Source organism: Aythya fuligula, chromosome 5, assembly GCF_009819795.1.
Source record: "Aythya fuligula isolate bAytFul2 chromosome 5, bAytFul2.pri, whole genome shotgun sequence".
NCBI lineage: Eukaryota > Metazoa > Chordata > Aves > Anseriformes > Anatidae > Aythya > Aythya fuligula.
The window spans coordinates 15,850,185-15,868,134 of record NC_045563.1 but is presented as its reverse complement, the minus strand read 5'-3'; the positions used below and the strand labels follow the sequence as shown (position 1 = coordinate 15,868,134).

The following is a 17,950-nucleotide window of genomic DNA, read 5'->3' as shown; positions in this document are numbered from 1 at the left end:
AAATGGAAGCTAAAGATAACAGTGAGTAAGAAAAAATGTTACATCAGGTGGGCAGTAGCCTCCTGGAAGCACAGTGGTCTGGCCCTTACACATTAGCCATCAAATTCATCCCTAGGATATCTCCATTAGTCAGGGATGCTTCCCTACAAGGGAAATTTTTCTCATTCCTGAAGTTATAACAAAGATGATTTTGAACCAGAGGAAGGTATAAGACTGCAAATATCAGGGGTATGACATGAAATAGAGATGTAAAAATTTACCATTTATGCAAGAGTTAGGAAAGGAAGGAAAAGATGACTTGGACATCTTTGTGCTCCTCTGACCCTAGGCCATATTGGTACTGAAAGCTCCCTAGTTAGCTTTATTTCCCACTGGCTACAGTAATGTTGGTATCAGCCAGGGAGTCTGTAGAGTGTATAATGATGGATCCTATCAATTCTTTGCTCTCATAACTCCTTCTGTGGAAGCAGGGCTGGATAAATGGAGTAGGAGCAACATTCCGATTCAAGACCCCACAGGTAATTCTTACTAAAGGGAATTCTAGCATGAGACATCTTTCCAATTGCTTTTTTAATGGTGAAACAATGCAACAATACCTTCTACTCAGTCCCTTTAGTAAATATACCTGTGATGTTTCATTCAGATGGGTGAAGTGACCCTAGACCCAAATTTTGGGCTATACAAACAATTCTTACTGCCCCACTGCCCCGGGATCAGCGCAGGAGACAGCCCTTGATGCAGAGCAGACAGGTTTATGGCACATGTTTTATTCATGACCCCTGTAAGCTAAAATGGGAGGTAATAAAGCCTTATCTGGATTTACATGAACAACCCACCCTCTGAAATGCTTCACCATTTTCAAAAATCCTGATTAAAAAGTTGGACTTCTCTTCTAGCTCCAAGCAGGCAGGGACTGCAAATAAGACATGGCCTCTTTCCTCTCACTCTTCTATTGGAAGAATTTTACATAAATTAAAATTAATGCATTTTTTCAACTAGGTCAGTGGAATGTAAATGTTCTGTTCCAGGGAGGATTATGCATCGTAATTCAGTTAAGGGATGCACAGCACAGATCAATCCTGCTGCATTTATCAAAGCAGAGCTGTTTGGAGCAGAAAGCAACCAAAGTTTTCCTACCAAACATTTCATTTCAGTATCTGAAGGCTCATGGGGCTGAGGAACATATTTGTCTGGCTTCTGGGAAGTCTCAGAAATCCTTGGCTTTTGTCTGTGTATCAAATGTGACCTTGAGTGTGGCTAGGAAATCTGTACGAGTAAAATGGGACAGCAGAAATGGGCCCAACTCATTGCTTTTTAGCTCCAGCGGGAGCATGCCTCCCCAGTGTTTGCAAACAAGGCAGAGCAGCTCAAGACGCAGCAGCAAGTTGAGCAAAATTGAGTTTGTGCTGCCTCATGAGCTGCCAGGACCACACTGAGGTGCTGCCAGGACCACATCGAGCTGCTACCAGCTGTGTGTCATCCACAGCCACGGCGTCAGACATGTAGTCATCCCTGGATGGAGTCACTGCACACTGAGCTGGTGCATCTGAACCCTTGGTGGGGTGTGCAAACCAGCAAGCAAGAAATAATGTAATTATATATAATTATAGGGCTTTTCTTGTTAGTTCTTAGTTCTGTGAGCTCATACATGCTTACATGCACTGAAACGAATGGCCACGTTGGTTTCCAGGCACGCTGGGGAGAGGTTTCAGAGCTAAGCAGGCACACGGCTGTTCTCAGAGCTGGACCGGGGCTGTTGTTTCAATGGGCTCAGTATATTCTGGTGTAAGAAAAGATGTTGTGACTGAAACAATGATACAACAGCAACCGATACAAAATCTCAAAAAGGTAACATCTTTCTTCATGATGGATGACACTTTGAATTATGTTAGCTCCCCTTAGAGCAACCTCATCTTTCTTCTAAAAAAAAAAAATCATAAGTAAATCTTTCTGAGGTTCAGACTTTCTTTTATGAGCATTAAAAAAAAATCACTATGAATACAGAATAGCCCCAATTAAACTTGTAAATAGTAGGTAGAATGAAATGGGGCTTTGCTCTTCACCCAGCTGCAGTGCACCCCTTCCATGTCTCACACTGCATGGTCATACCCAGGATGTATTTTATCATTCCTTATGGTAACAGATGCTCTACTGCATTAGATCAAAGGTCTCTCTAGTCCAGTATCCCATAACAGCCTGTGTGGATATTTAGGGAAGAATGCAAGGACAGGGGAAGTGCACAGCGATCTGTACCTGATATTTTCTTTTGGCTTTTGACAGTCAACAGCCTCGAGAGTCCCTGAGCTACAGATTGAAGGTGGATTATTCAGCTTAATAGGGGTCCTATACGGAATGACTTTGTCTAAAACCTTTTTAAACTCATTTGTTATTTGGCAGCAAGTCCCACAGTTTAATGCATCATGTGGAAAATTCCTTCCTTATGGTTTAGACCTACTGCATGATAATTCAATTTGTTACCCCTAATTCTTGTATTGGAGAAACAGAAATTAACCTTGGCTTCTTTACCTTCTCCATGCCACTGGTGATTTTTTACGCTTAAATAATGCCCCCTCAGCTTGTTTTCTTTTCCAGATGAAGAGATCTAATTTAGTCTTTTGTTGTACAGAAACCATTCCAGACCTCTGGCCATCCTTGCTAACTTTTCTATACCTATTTAAATCCAATGTTTTTACTTATTTTTGAGCTAAGAAGAGCAAAACTGCAAGTAGAGTTCAAAGGTGTACAAACAGTATAAACAATGTTGTAATTACTGGTTTCTGTTCTGCTTTACTCTATTCTTTCATTAATTCCAGCTGTTCAGTTTGCCTTCTGATTGTTGCAGGGCAATGCATGATGTTTTCAGAAACCTCATACCTCTGTTTCGGTTGCCCAAGATCTCTTCTTGAGTGTTGCTATCTAGGGCCCATCATTGCAGATGTATAAGTAGAGTTATTTTTTCCCTAAGTGCCTGACTTTGCACTTGTCAATATGGAATTTCATCTGGCACTTCACTGTCAGTTGGTATTATAAGCTCCTTCTGCAACAGTCAGCTTTAGCTTTGATTATTATGAATAATTTTATATCATCTGCAAACTTTGCCACTGCTCACCCTCTTTTACATGCAACATGCAGAGACGGTGAATGGCACCAATGCCAGCATAAGCCCTCTCGGCACTCCTGCAGTAAATCTGCCTCCAGTCCAGAGAAAATGATGATTTGTTCTGTTATTCATACAACTACTTATTATGTTAATCATCTTTGTTCCTTGGGAGGGAGGCTGGTATAAGGTCTGTGTTTGTAGCTCAGCAATTTTGTATTCGAGCTCTTTAAGCACACTTGATTGAATGCCATCTCATCCTCGTAGTGTGATCCAGGTCAACTCACCCAGGAGGGTCTGCTTTCTAGAGGCTGTCACTGCTTCTCTGTGACCAAAGACATTTCTGATGAGGCTTATCCAGGACTTTACCTTGGATCTACCTTCTTTAATTACAGAATCACAGAATGGGCAGGGTTGGAAGGGACCTCTAAAGATCATCTAGATTTATCAGATTTCTTTGCTAAGGTGCAAATCACACTGCAAGAAATAGGCATTTAAGCTACTATTGGAAATAGCTACAAACACTCTTCAATCAGCATAAGCCACTGATTACAGCATTTTGTGTGTGAAGTGCTTCTTAAAAACACCAGCTCTCTGGATTGATTTTTGTGATCCTTGTGGTGGATCAGACTGTGCACCCCAACACCAGCAACTCCTGTGCAGTGTATTGTGGGGATCTGCACATGACTGGCAGCTTCATGGACAGATCTAACTCGTGCAACAGTGACAAAACCCCATGTACCAGATCTGCTGGGGGCAGAAAGAGAGGAATAATGATACACTTGGCATCAGACTTGCAAAAATTGGCTTGGCCATCCAAATTGGACAAGACATTCTTATTGCTATTTTCCATAAAAAAATAAAATATGTATTTGGTTTATTTTTTAGAGTTTTGTCAGCAAAAGTTGGTTGAAAACACTGTGTTAGGGCCAGTAAGCATCTATGATTTTTTCTTTATTTCAACACACTGCTCTCCAGTTCTAAGCCCTTCACACTCTACAGAAGCACATACCAACCGCTGCTGTGTCCCATCAACACCTACATATAGGCTCCCAGTGGGCACAGTCACTGTAATATCCCAGACAAGCAGAGTGCTAATCTGCTCCAAGTATCCAACTCTTGTGTTTTGAACAGAAAACTCATGGGGAAACCTCATTTGGCACCTGCAGAAATCCATGCCCAATTCAAATTTGGCTTCAGTGGAAGAAATGAGCCCAGAACTGCAGTAGCAAACACACAAGCTCCAGCAGACAAACTGACTCTGATCACTGATGCTTTACTTAATGTTGGCTTTGTGAGTTGTTCAGTTTCTTCACTGCACACCCCATTTCCATCTGAAACTTCCTGATGCTTTATGGAGGTAGGATTGGTCCTGAAGAGCTGGGCTTGAGCACTGGGACATTGCTGAACACACTCAGGACCCATTGAGCTGGGGCAGTTTTGAGGCTGCTTGGGGATTTCCTCAGTCTCATTTGAGCTTTTCCTTGTATGAAGGACTCATGAGCATGGAGATGCATTTGCTTGCATGCAGTGGCTTCTCCTGCTGGGCATTGCATCAGGACAACAAATGCGCTCTGATATCACGATGTAAAGGGTGAGAAGAGGGCAAGGGATTTTTTTTTTTATTATTTCACTGTGGATTTTTTTCCCCCCAGGTTTTTAGGTTTTAGGTTTTTTTTTCACCTATTCACATGTTCATACTCATATCTGTATTTTTAAATCCTTTTTGCTGTACAATTTCTCATCAACACGTTCTACCCGTAGTGTTTGGCAGTGAACTCCTCACTGATCATGAAATACTGAATTACTCCAGAATTATGTGAAGAAAACTGTATTTGGCCCCGCTGCTGCTCAATGCATAGCTGATGCATGTAGAGACAGGATTTAAACCTCCAGAAGGACCAAACCAAGACCAGGCTCATTTTTACACATTATCTGATTTACCAGAAAGAGAAGCAGTGAAAAGCAGGATGAGCTTTGATCATGTCCAATTATGGAGTGTAATATTAGATACATAGATACAATATTGCCATGACCTTGCAATAGTGCTTGGGTTTTGTTCTTCCTTCCCAGAAAAAAAAAAAAAAAAAGACTTTTTTTTTTTTTCTTCCTTAAAGAAACAGCTGTGTCCTGCCTGCAGCCTGCAGAAGAATGGCATTAGTCACGTGCAGTCCAACACGTAGCACAATTGTAAAGTTCGCTCTGTGAGACTGACAGGAGCTATTCAGAGCAGCCCCCTCCGCCATCTGCCTGAATGGCAGGCTGTGGGGCTCGGCGGCCCCCCCTCGCCGCCTCGGCACTCGGGGCCTGCCCAAAGTCTGTCCCCAAGTGCAGAAAATTGGGGACTGAAAGCAAAGGGAGGATGTCACTCAGGTCACAGCAGACTGTCAAGAGAAAAAAAAAAAAAAAAGGGATGTGGGGAGGGGAGAAGAGTCAAAGCTGCGTCTTCTGGGAGAGCCAGGTTGCTCTCCTGGGAGGAGAGGTGTTGGCTCCAACAGGGAGAAAAGGAGAGGGAGCTGGGCAGTGTGAGTCTGGGGAGAAATCCCATATTCTCTGTCCTTTCTCCCTCCCTGAGCTTAGAGGACCGAGGTTCGGGACAGGACCAGGCAGTGTGAGGATAAGTGCGAGGGCAAAACATCCCTGCTGCTGTCCGCAGCGCCCGTGTGCAGGGGCGCAGGAAAAGATGCCAAGGGCTTTGGTTGCATGCCCGTGCAGACGCTGTCAGACATCCCCTGGGGACTGGTCTTGCAGCCACGGGCACTATTTGCCTGTCTGCCCCAGAGGTCCTTCAGGTCCTTGCACCAGGTACCAGGCTTCTAGCATGGAGGTTGCCAGCTTTCTGACAGATGGATTTCATCCTCAGAAACAGTTATAAAAGGAGCTTAGGAGTCTTTTTCCCTTTTCAAAATGAATCTGTAGGTTTGTGCCCCAGGCTTGGGCCAGGCTCTGAGTCCAGGGGATAACCTGTCTGGAGGCCAGAACCCCATCAGTGTCCCCTTCTGGATTATGTTCTACTGAACCCATCCGGGGCCCAGGAAGGTCAGACTGGATGGAGAGGTGACGCTCATTTTCATCCTATCACCTGTTTTTCCTGCTCATTTCCAGACAGCGACTTCTCTCCTCATGGCAGAAATTCCTGTTATCAGCCCCTGAAGTATGTGGCAAAGCATTCCTACTACCCTTTCTTCTCCTACTGCATTAACTCCTAAGGCCACCCAGTTCTTGCAGTATGCTATTAAACAACATTTTCCACTTTTATGCCATCAGTGCATAATTAACATTGCTCTCCTTTCCTGTCCTGTCCGGTCCTGTCCAGTCCTCTCCTCTGCAAAGCATAAAGAACCTAAACCTTTAGCTCTAAAGCAAATCTTTTGACAATTGTTAAGAAACCTTATTTTTTAAGTAAAAATCTGAGTTATTATTATTATTATTATTATTATTAATGGATATTGCCTAGTTTTAACATGCATAGGGAAGAGATTGGGATTACAGTCTTACCATACAGGCATACATTAGACAACTGATACTTACACCAAATCAGGGAGGGCAAGAAGCCACCCGGAGCTGATGTCAGCCCAGGCCTGCCTAGAAGGTGTACCAGCACTGCAATATGCAGTGTTGTTATACTGACAGGGGGGAATGCCCCACAACAACACTTATTGCTCAGCCTAAGATAGGGAAAAAGTGCTGGTTTTGGGGGCAAAAAGGAATTTTGAGCAAACCAGTGTCAACACAGTGGCTTTTCATCACTTCCATACTACCCAGCTGCTCACTGAGCTGCTCTTTGCTTTACAGACCATTCAAATAACAGCAGTGATTTGGGTATGCATATTACCCAAACTGCTTGATGCACTTGCTGCTTAGGGACAGCTTCCTCCATTAGTGGGCCGTGTTAGGGGTCTGCTTGCATCGTCCAAGGAGGATGCTGGTGCTGGAATACCCATGCTGAAGGGGCCCTCAGAGTGGAAATAAACTGGGGGAGATTTTGGTGTAGAGGTGGCTAAATCGTGACATCACTTTCAATGTGTGACACTTTAGAACCACTTCCCAGGTATTTTTGTGGAAGAAAATCTTCTTTTCTCTCTCCTTTATTTAGTCTTGGATGAGATTCTGCATGTTTAGGAGAAGCCTGGCTACAACTTTAAAGTGAATGGATTTATTCTTGTGCTTCACTTAAAAAAAAAAAAAAAAAAAAAAAAAAAGGAGTTAGTAAACCTCACATACCAAAAATTCCCAAGAAGACAGCTGTCAGGGGGTGACATGTCAGATATGAAGTGGCTCTCCAGCTGGTCCCTGTCTGCATGCTGGGAAGGCATGTGGAGACATTTTTTCAATTGCTGTACTAGTTTGACACGTTCACAGTGGAAAATGATGTATCATTCTTGAGCCTTTGGTTGGTGGACACTTCAAAGTGCACTGGATCCTCGGAGAGGAGTGCCCTATTGTTAATTGTTCCTTTCACATGTACATTGGGATGAACATGGAGAGAGCAGCGAGGAACAAAAGGGCTCCGGTGGCCTCTTAGAGAAAACCCTGTGCAGCTCAACCTGAGTCTGACCTTGAAAGGGTGGGTTGCTCTGGTTTTTAAATCCCACTTGCCGGTTCATTCCCCTCCAGCTCCCTGCCGTTACCCAGCTGCAGGGGAATGGGATGCCGGAGCAGCAAGTGCACTGGGGCATGGGGAGCTGCCACGTGGTGGCCAAGAAGCCGTGACCTGGGCAAGTGTCCTGCCAGGAGGGGACAGGCATGGATGGGGACTGGGAGAGAACTTTAGCCATGGGTGTCTCGGAGGGGTGCTGGGTTTCCTGTATCCTCAAGCATATATCCCATATCCTTCCTATAAATCCCCTATAATGAATGTAGGGTCTCAAAGCATGTAACGTGAGTTTCACAGGCCTCTGAGGACAAAGCTCATTAATGTCCTGAGTCAATCCTTTGCTCCTTGGTATCTGTCCCACACCTCTCTGTCTCTCTCTCTCATTCCTTTGGGCTACCAACCATATTTCCATCAGGAGATGGATGCAATGTGATGGCCAGGTTGGGGCAAATGCTCGAGCACAGGAGGCAGTTTGTTCCTGAAAACAAAGGTGTGATCCCTTAATGTGTGTCTTGTTAAATGAACTCCACAAAACCTTTCTCTGTAACCTCAGCTGCAGGAGAAAGATATGTGTTGGGTCACAGAGAGGGCAAACCCCAGCTAGTGCATCCCAAAATAGACGCTTGAGCAGGTGACTGGAAACTGTTGTGTCCTGTCCCTGCCCCTGTACCCCTCCCTCCCCAAGGTCTTACTGGAGAAGGCTGTGCAGAGATTTGCATCCTGATAGCGTGAGGAAGATGATGGATGGTGCAGGCAGGTTTAGCTGCACCAGATCTCCCAGGGGAGGAGCTGCTTCTGCAATAGAAACTGTGAGGACAGAAGAAAAGCCCCTCGCCCTGCCAGCCTCACCTCAGACAGCACCAAGGTGCCCCCAAGGTTTTCTACCCAGCCTGGACATTACAGCCCGCCATGGTGCAAATGGCTCTGCAGCATCTCCTGCTGTGGGATGTCCTGGTTCCAGGGTCTCCCAAGACCTACAACACTGGCACATGTGGCTTGGGTCGGGCTGGGAGAAATGGTGTGAAATGGAACGGCAGTACTGGGTGCAGTGGTATGAGGACGCTGCCTGGAGCATGGTATAGTGGCACGGTCTGGATCTTGTCCTTCTCTAAGGAAAACCAGAGCAATAGAAATACATGTAAAATGCCACAGTTTTCAACTCAGCACTCAGACCTTCAACACCTCTTGTCAGCAAGGAAGATTTTACTTGCAAAAGGGGGGACAGCTTGGACTTCAGTCCCTGCCTTCCCCAAGGCACATGTGTACTTGCCCCTGGGCTGGCCACATCTCCCAGCATGCAGAGCCTGTTCCCCGCTCCGCAGTTCCCATCCCTGGAGCAGTGCTGTGCCGGCACTGGGAGGCAGCGAGTCCTGCACTGGGGCATGGGGCTGCCGCCAGCTCTGTGCCGCCAGCATGCACCAAGGGCAGCCCTTCTGCTCTCCTTTTCCTCTGGCTCCCAGTTTTACTGTGCTATTAAGTTATTGCCACCCCTTAGGGACAAGCCTGCGAGAAGGCGGAGGGCTCACATAACTCTGGATCAGTAAAGGAAGCAGCTCAATTAGCATTTCACACGCCTTTTCTTCCCTCTCTTCTTACCTTCCCTGCAGCGGGCATGCTTTCCCCTTAAAGGATTGTCCTGTTTCTGCTCCTTGCCAGCGTTGGCAGGGTGACAGTAGTCGAGTGTGCAAACTTGTGCTATTGTCCCCAGGCCAGGGGGAGTCATGGAGACCCACTAATATGACACAGGAAAATGTTTGCTGATGGCAATTCTATGGGCTTTGTCTAACTCTTTCTCCATCATGACGACTCGATTTAAGTCTCTAACTGTTTGACTACAGATGCAAGAGTACTATCCAACTCCATCCTTTTGTCCGGGTAGTTTGAATGGGTAATTCAGCTTTTGTGTAACTCAATTGAGGGGGCAAACATAAAGACAAGATTCTTGAGCGCTCAAGCTCCCTTTCCATGGATATCTGCACATCTCTTTAGAGATTTGTTCCTTTCCTACCTTTTTCTGACATCATCCTCCCCTGAAAAAAAAAAAAAAAAGTCTCTGATGGGGAACGGTTAAAAGTAGGCTAGCCTGGTCCCCCGTATTACATTGTCCTGTGCCAATGAAGCATGGTCAGTATCAGCCCCCAGACAGCTTCGGGGAGTGCAGAGAAAAGGGTGCCTAAACTTTCCTAACTCATCATCAGTGCTTTCCCTTTGGATTGTGCCTTTAAAAAAGAAAGGCCTTGGTAGGGGTGAAGAGGATAGGGGAGAATGGTAGAAATCGCGGGGAAATGATTGTATTTATTAGCTGTCTTTCTGTGGCTGTCCCCATGGCAACAATTTGTGATGGCAAAGAATGTGAGAAGGGGAGGCTGATGCCTGATTGGGATGCTTTGTATTTGGCAAAGTGGCTCCTGATTGGCCTGAGAGAGCCCCGAACTCGGTGGAGTCGATATTCATTCAGCTTGCTCAAGTGCTTGCTCAACTGCCTCCACACACGGGCTGCCTCTGCTCCGCCGGGGTGGCGGTGTGTAACCTGCCTAACGAGATTAGCAGAAGGGCTCTCCTCCGCCAGCACCGCCGGAGAAGCTCCCGTGCTCCGGGTGAGTGTCTGCGCTTGCTTGCAGGGATGCTGGAGCAGCCATCCTGGCTTCTCTTCCCCACCTAAGCCTCACCTAACAAGATTAAGCCAGCAGACCCCGTGCCTGGGCAGCGCTGAGGGGCTGCGGGTGTGCGGCAGCTCTGCCGGCAGCTTGCCTGCATGGAGGCGACCTGATGGACAACTTGTGGGCATAGCTGAGAAGTTTGACGGCTTCCCGTAACCTCCCTCAGTTCTCTTGATGTGTTTTGAATGCAGGCGTCACACTCCAAGCCTGCCCGCTGTGTCTCGCAGGTTGCCCGGGACGGATTATAAACTTTTAATGGGAAACTCTGCACACGACGTCCAGTGAAATGGCATCGGACAGTGAGGTAAAAACCCTGCTGAACTTCGTCAACCTGGCCTCCAGTGACATCAAGGCAGCTCTGGATAAATCCGCTCCCTGCCGCCGGTCAGTGGACCACAGAAAATACTTGCAGAAGCAGCTCAAGAGGTTTTCTCAGAAGTACTCGCGGGTCCCGCGGTGCCACCCTGGCAAGCCGACGGAGTGCGGCCCACGACGGGGAGCAGAGGACAGGGCCCGTGGCTGCCAGCCTGAGGTGCCTGACCCCGGTCCCCACAGCGGGGCTGCCGCTGAGAAGGTGCTGCAGGCAGCTGAAGCGGAGGAGAGCCTGGCTGGGGAGAGGGCTTTGCCAGAGCAAAACCCTGAGGCTGGCAGGCCCGACCAGGTGCCCATGAGGAAACGACAGCTCCCTGCCTCCTTCTGGGAAGAGCCACGGCCGGCTCAGAGCCTGCCATCCAGGGGCTTCCCCCCGGGCCCTGAGGGGCTGTCAGCCCCCAGAGACACTCCTCCCTTTGAGGGGAAGAAAAGCAAAAGGAGCCTGGACACTGCTGGTCCTGAGAGCCCCCCTGAGCCTGCCCTGCACGCAGGGGAGAAAGACCCTGCTGGAGTCCTCTCAGGCCGGGTGGGCGCCTGGACCTGCTGCCCCTTCCCGTGCCCTGGGCCAGCTGTGTACCAGCCCCCGGGGACGCTGCCCCCATCGCCCTTCCCGGGGTTGGGGCTGTGGAGGAAGAGTGCGGCCACACTGCCGGCCGAGGCACAGCCCTTCTGCAAGGAGGCGGAGGGCGCGGGGCAGAAACTCTACAGGCCCGTGGTTTTGAAACCCATCCCCACCAAGCCTGCTGTCCCCCCACCGATTTTCAATGTTTTTGGGTATCTTTAGCTGGGGAAAAAGGCTGTTGGGTGTCACGCTGGACACGACAGCCCTTCAGAGAGAGCTGAAGTGTCAGGTTAGGCAGTGGGCACGAGCTGCTGGCAGTGTGGGAAAGGAGTTTGCATCCAGAGATGGTGGCGAACACACAGTTGTCCTCCTGCACAGGCTGCAGTGAATCAGGAACAGTTTGGCCTCCATTCTCCTCTCACCACATGGGTGCAAGTCAGGAATAAGCCTTATGAAGCCAGTGGCATGGCGTGTGGGGCTAACCAGGCCTCTTTTGTGGAAGCACATTGTTCGAGCCATGGCGAGTGGGACTCCGGGCCATTCACAGCCTGCACTTGTAACACCTCGGAGACCTTCTCCATATGGGAACATCTTCCGGGGGTTGCCCTGTGGCCACAGCAGCGAAATGAAATGAATTAAACTGCTTGAAACAGTTTTTGTACTTTTAAGTAATTCTGGAGAAGTCAAGATATTCAGGTCACTTCCTTTTGCGTGCAAGAGACTAGAAGGACAGTATTTAATGTAGAAACCATGTTTGTGAATTGATTTAATCTCTTCTTGTGTGTAAATACTGAGAGAATTAAAAAAAAAATAAAGGAAGAAAGGAGGTAATTTTATTCTAGTGATTCTGCAAATGTAGTGTTTACTTTTGCCCCACTGGGTAGACTCAGGTTTAATTTGCAACTGGTGGTTAGACACGAGGGCTGAAATCTCTGCCCATTCAGAGTGATGTAAATCAAATGTAATTCTTCTGAGGCTGGGAAATTAGCTGGTGTTAAACCAGTGTAAATGAAAGCTGAATGAATTTCTGCCTCAGAAATTGTTCTGCACCAACCAAAAAAATGATAAATTATCTAACTAGTTGAATATAAAAACATAAAATATGATAGAAAAGAGCATAGAATAGCCTGCCTTCATTTCTATCTAGCAGAGATCTTTTATTTTGCCTGATTTTAAGATGTAATCACTGGCTACAAATGATTTGCCAAATGTTTTCTTAATTATTTTAGTGAAGTGGCATTGTAAAAGCTAATAGGTGATTTTTTTTAAGTTAAGTTTTTCTTAAACCTTTCTGTGCCCTTTGCTAAGGCACAGAACATGAGATCTGAAAGTTTTAATACTGCAGATGTATAGCTATTCAGTTACACTGGAATAAATCACTGAGGATATGAGATGTGCGTTATGGGGGAAGAAAGAACAGAGAATGGATGTCTGTGACCTCCCCAGACCTGAACCTGCTCTCGATGGAGTGAATGGGATCTTCTCCCAGGATTCAACAAAAAGTAGCCTCAATATCATTGGCCTCTGGCTACTGTAGCGCTCTATCACTCTTGGTATCTCCGTGAAGAGAAAAACAGGCTATGCTTCTTTCAAGTGCAGTCATGAAAATTTCATTCATTCGTTGCGATTTCCAATTTTGGTCATGAAATAATTATCATCTTAAGCCACCATGGAGTCTAATTTTGGATCTTGTGATGGGGCTTGGTGTTATGTAACCAGGCTGCTACTGTAGTTAGGACATAAACTACTTTCAGGCCAAATGTAGCTTGTTCTTTTCCCAAACCTCTCAGTTTATCCCAGTGATGTTTACTTTTATGGAAACAATGGCTGTAGTGTACTGGTCTAGCAGATCCAAAGTAGAAGCAGAGATGGTTTTCATTGCTTTCTCACTGCTACCAGTACTTCACATATGTATCAAGCCTCACCTATAGGACACAGAGAAAAAAATGGCTTTGGTAGTGCATACATGCAACTACATGCAAGGTGCAAGGTGGTAAAGAGATGGTCTAAGATATAAAGGCATCAGGTTAGCTCTTGATCCAGAAGTGAAGATATGAATATACTTATGTCTTTATGTTTTCTCTTTTGGGGAAAAAAATCCACGAGGAGACTGTCCCTCTATATAAGGAGACTCCAACAAAAATCAGAAACAGTAGCCCTATTTACTTTAGTGGGAGGAGAATTATGGCTCTAAAATCGCGGAGCCATAGGCAAGGTATTTTTTACAAGGAAATAGGAGCACTTTCTCACATAAACAGCTCTGTGTCACTGTTGTAATCCAGATGAAGCCTGCTGCTGAACTGCTCTCTCTCAGTGTTGCCAATGCAGAGCAGCCTCCTTGGCATCACTCTTGATTTCCCTCTGGGTGACCAGAGCAGCTCATGGAATGAGCAGCGGGTATTGCAAAAATTGCTGTGGGCAACTGCTCCTGCTTGATTTCAGGGGAGAAATTTGAAAGTGTTGCATGTTGCACAAGAATATGGATTTCTATCAACATTGAAATACTTGGCAAAGTGGATAGCTTCTGCAGAAATTTCATTTCTGAAGACATCCAGAAAATGAAAGGAGTTAAAAACAAGTTCCTACCTTTTAGATACCTTTTTAATTATTATTATTTTTATTTTTAACTTTTTATTTGAATGTGTGTTGCTGTACATTTTTTATATAGCTGTATAGCATATTTTAAGTCAAAGTATAGAACCAGACCATTCTGGTTCTATAGTGCCAATGCACTTAAATTTACACACTTACCCTCAGATTCAGGCTGATGTTATGTTTTAAAAGCCTTAAATTCCTTCGTGACATGGAACTTCCCTCCCCAGCCCAGAGCAGGAACTGGCCCTTGCTGGAGCTCTGAACTGGAGCAGCAGTGAAGTAAAACACAAATGAACAGAAGAGAATTGTTAAGTATATTCAGAATCACTGAATGGAGATGCATGAGACTTTCCAAAAGGTTTGCAAAGAATAACAACTCTCTCTCTTCTCTTGCAATACTTTGTTCTCTCACCCCTGAGATTACCATCAAAATTATTAATTGTTCAAGCTTGGATTGATTCAGACTTTTCCTGGCTGTTATAGTGTTTGGTTGTTCAATACTATTGTTCAGAACAGATGATAACCCTTCAGAGTCTGATTGTTTAATTTGTACTTTGTTTGAAAGATGGAAACATAACAACTGAGAGCTGCTATTTACTACAGCAGTGCAAATTTAAACTGTTGAAACTACAATAGCTTTCATAAATAATGGGAAGGGAGAGGTAAATGAAAAAGCATTGATACAAAATAAAAAATCAAAAAAGTGCACAAGAACATAAAGTGAATTGCACATGTTGCAGTAAGAAAAAGTACAGTAACCTGGTCATGAAATACTCCTACAACGTTTCACAAAAAGTCATCATCTCTGAAGGATTCTAACATGCTCCATATAAACAAGCCACTTCCCCCTGTACTGGGACAACTGATCTGCTTACAAAGCTTGGGTTGCTTGTGATGTTGGGTATCTGTCTTTTCACAGCAACTTCTGGACAGATGCAGTAAATGATAGTCATTTTTGTGCAGATTCAGTATCACACATAAAACATTGTGTCAGTGACCAGAGTGTAGGAGAGGTAGTTGGCTCCATTTCAGTGCAAATAAATGTAAACTGACTGTATGAAGGGTCGCAGTAAAGATCAAGCAGAAACAACGCAATAACATAATTCCTAGATTCCCCCTCTAACATCCCTGTCTCTCCTGCTTCTGTGTGGGCCCTTGCCCTTCCTGCAGCTCTGGTATGTTCACATCAGGCCACTGGCTCTGTGGCTCAAGACAGACAGATGTGAGCAACCAGGACATGTCTCCCAAAAGAGGTGAAGGTCTTTTGACTGAAAAAAAGAAATGGACTTTCTGTATTTGCTCTGCCCAAACCCAGTATGGGCTTGTCCAAGGACATAAAAAGAAATTGCAGCTTGTGAGATTTTTGTACACATAACAGTGCTGGTTCAGGGGAAATTCCCAGTTTGGGATGGCTAACACACTCCTGCAGTTATGCATGCAGGTGGTCATTTTGAACCCTTCTACCAGCCAGAAATCTCCAGGGTTATCACTGCACACCAAAAAAAATGCTTAAGTAAATGGTCTCCACCAGGCCATGTTGTGTGTCTCTCACCCCCTACAATTCTGCTCTGTTACACTCATTTAATTTCAAGGATTTCTCTTCTGATTTACAACAATATGAGTAAGACCCAGACCTTCACTGCTCAGCCCTGTAAGGTGAGGGATGCAAGACCTCCACAGGTGGCTTTCCATTTTTCAAACTATTGCTTACAATTACAGGGCCTCCACTGGCAATACTGCTCTAAAGATGATAGACTCACAAAGGCTGGGGGAGGTTTCAGCGGCCTGCTCAGCCAGCTGTCCTCTGTACAGCCAGCAGTGGTGGCCAGCTCCTATCTGGTGTCACTGGGAGTCTCCATCTTCTTGATGGCTGTACCGGGCAGATGGCATGGTGCCTCCAGGGACCTCACTCCTTCCTATAGGAGGGGTGGGCTCATGCTGCAGGACAAGGGCTCAGGTCCTGGCAGTAATGGAAGGTACTGAATGAAGTTTCAGCAGTGGAGGAATCTCACCTGGCTTTCCAAAGCTTTTCAAGAAGGTGACAGTTCAGTGTGAATTGAAACTGTTTTTTCAACTGCTTTTGCATTTGGAAAGGGGACAGCTATGGACAGAGTGCCCTTAGCTGTAACCATTTCTGCTTTCACTCACATCCTATCCCAAGAGCGCTGAACGCATTTCAATCAAAATCATCACAGAATCTGGATTTCTGTGCCCAGACAGACTTGTATGTGTGCAACACACTTTTACTCCTGTGTTAAAGTGTAAAACTCCACACAAAGAAAAGTTGGTGCAATGCATTTTCCCTACTTGTATTTGTACCTGGTTCCATGGCACGCAGGCCAACAAACAAAAAACAGATCTGTCAGGTTTCTGGTGGGGAATCAAAACAAACCCTACTGCACAGCTCCTTTGTTACCTAAGGTAATAAAGGGCATTCTTCTAACATAAGATCCACCAAGACATGGTTACAAGTTTAGGCTCTTTCATCTCTACTTAGGTGCCTGGGTGGGACCGAGGCATGCATCAAATTGCAGCGGTTCAGCAAGGCACACCTGTCAACTGAGCTGCAGACACTGCCAATAACCCTTCGTGGGCTCCTCAGCCTCCCCAGCTGTGCGGGATTGTGACTTGTTAAAAACTTCAATAAAAGAATTTCACGGACAATTATGGTGGTTCAGCTGATAGATGGCAACTTGTTAAGCTGCCATAAATCAGTTGTGCATCTGAGCTGTAAATAGGTGACCTAATTTTCAAAGAAGCTGAGATAATAACTTTCATCAGTGTCAAAGGGAGCTAATAGATACTTCAGACTTCCAAAGTCAGGAAATTCAGGGCTAAATCCTTGGACTTTTATTCTGCCTCAGTAATATCTGACACCAAATGTCATCCCATTGGCTTCAGTGGAACTACACCTAGCACAAGCAACTTGGCATTGTTTAAGAATCTGAATAAAGTTTTAGATGCCTAATTTTGTGCATTTGTTTTTTTTAAATCTCAAAGTCTGCATTTCCTCATTTCGAGATACTCCCTCTTTTCTTCCAGTGATGGTACTGTTATAGCCACAGAGGTCCAAGGAGGTAAGAGAGGTTGGATTTCATAGGTATGAGATCTTCCAGTGGAACAACAGATAAAGTTGGCTTTGCAGTGTTGTCTTTCCCTATACACCTTGCCTCTTTTCTCTCTGTCACTGTTGATGCTCCTCTAGGCCTTTGTTCTGTTCTGACATCAGCTTCATGACAGACTCAAGCTACTGTTTACAGTGCAGCTACTTCTAATTTACAGAAATGAAAAATAAAAAATAAAAAAGAGCTCAGAGTTTCTTTCAAGTCCCCCAGTCTAGAAAATTCTCTCAAGCAGAATTTCATCTTCTTCTTATTGTAAATGTAATACAACATGAACTGTATTTGCTGTGTGTAAATGCAATTCTTACACCCTTCTTAAATAAACCTTCCCTTGAGTGTTAAAGGACTCAGCATCAGCATAAAGTTCTGAGCTTTGAATGTTCAGAAATCAAGTACTCTACTCAATAAGAAAGGTCCAAAAAAATAAAAGTATAAGTGTTAACAAGCTGGTGTCAAACTATCAGAGAATCAGCAATCAGCACACTGAGCAGAAATCCAAAACATAGAGTAGAAACTAAAATAAAAATCTCAGTCAGTGAATGAAATGTGATTGTTTTCCCAAATACGTTGACTCTTGACAACTTCTGAATTGTGATCACAGCAAGGATGCTAAGCTCCACTAGACCCCAGGATACCTTTCAGTCTCCCACTGGTACTTGCTTCAGCACTATTCATTTTTCAGAGTTGCCTTTCATTTCTTTTTCTTTGCAGACCAAGCTCTGAGGTGAATCACATGTGTTTTCTCCCGCAAAACCTAATGTTTATCTGCCTCCTCCATTTTCTTCTTACTTGTGCTCCAGAAGCATATTTCTTTTAGATTTTAGATTAATCATTGGAGTGCACTTGACCAAGCCAGCAGCAATTCCTCTCCACTGCGCGTGGCGTGCACCCTTACCATGCTGATGGTGTCAGGTGCCGTGCCGGGAAGCCGCTGCATGTCTGCTA

The 17,950-nt window shown here is 45.3% G+C and overlaps 1 protein-coding gene across 1 annotated transcript; it reads left to right on the top strand.

The window, feature by feature from the left end:
* The first annotated feature begins 10,640 nt into the window (after nt 1–10,640).
* Nucleotides 10,641–11,510, top strand: FAM181A (family with sequence similarity 181 member A). The gene has a single exon (XM_032187554.1). It carries the CDS (start codon nt 10,641–10,643, stop codon nt 11,508–11,510), a length of 870 nt encoding a protein of 289 aa, XP_032043445.1.
* Nucleotides 11,511–17,950: the final 6,440 nt, after the last annotated feature.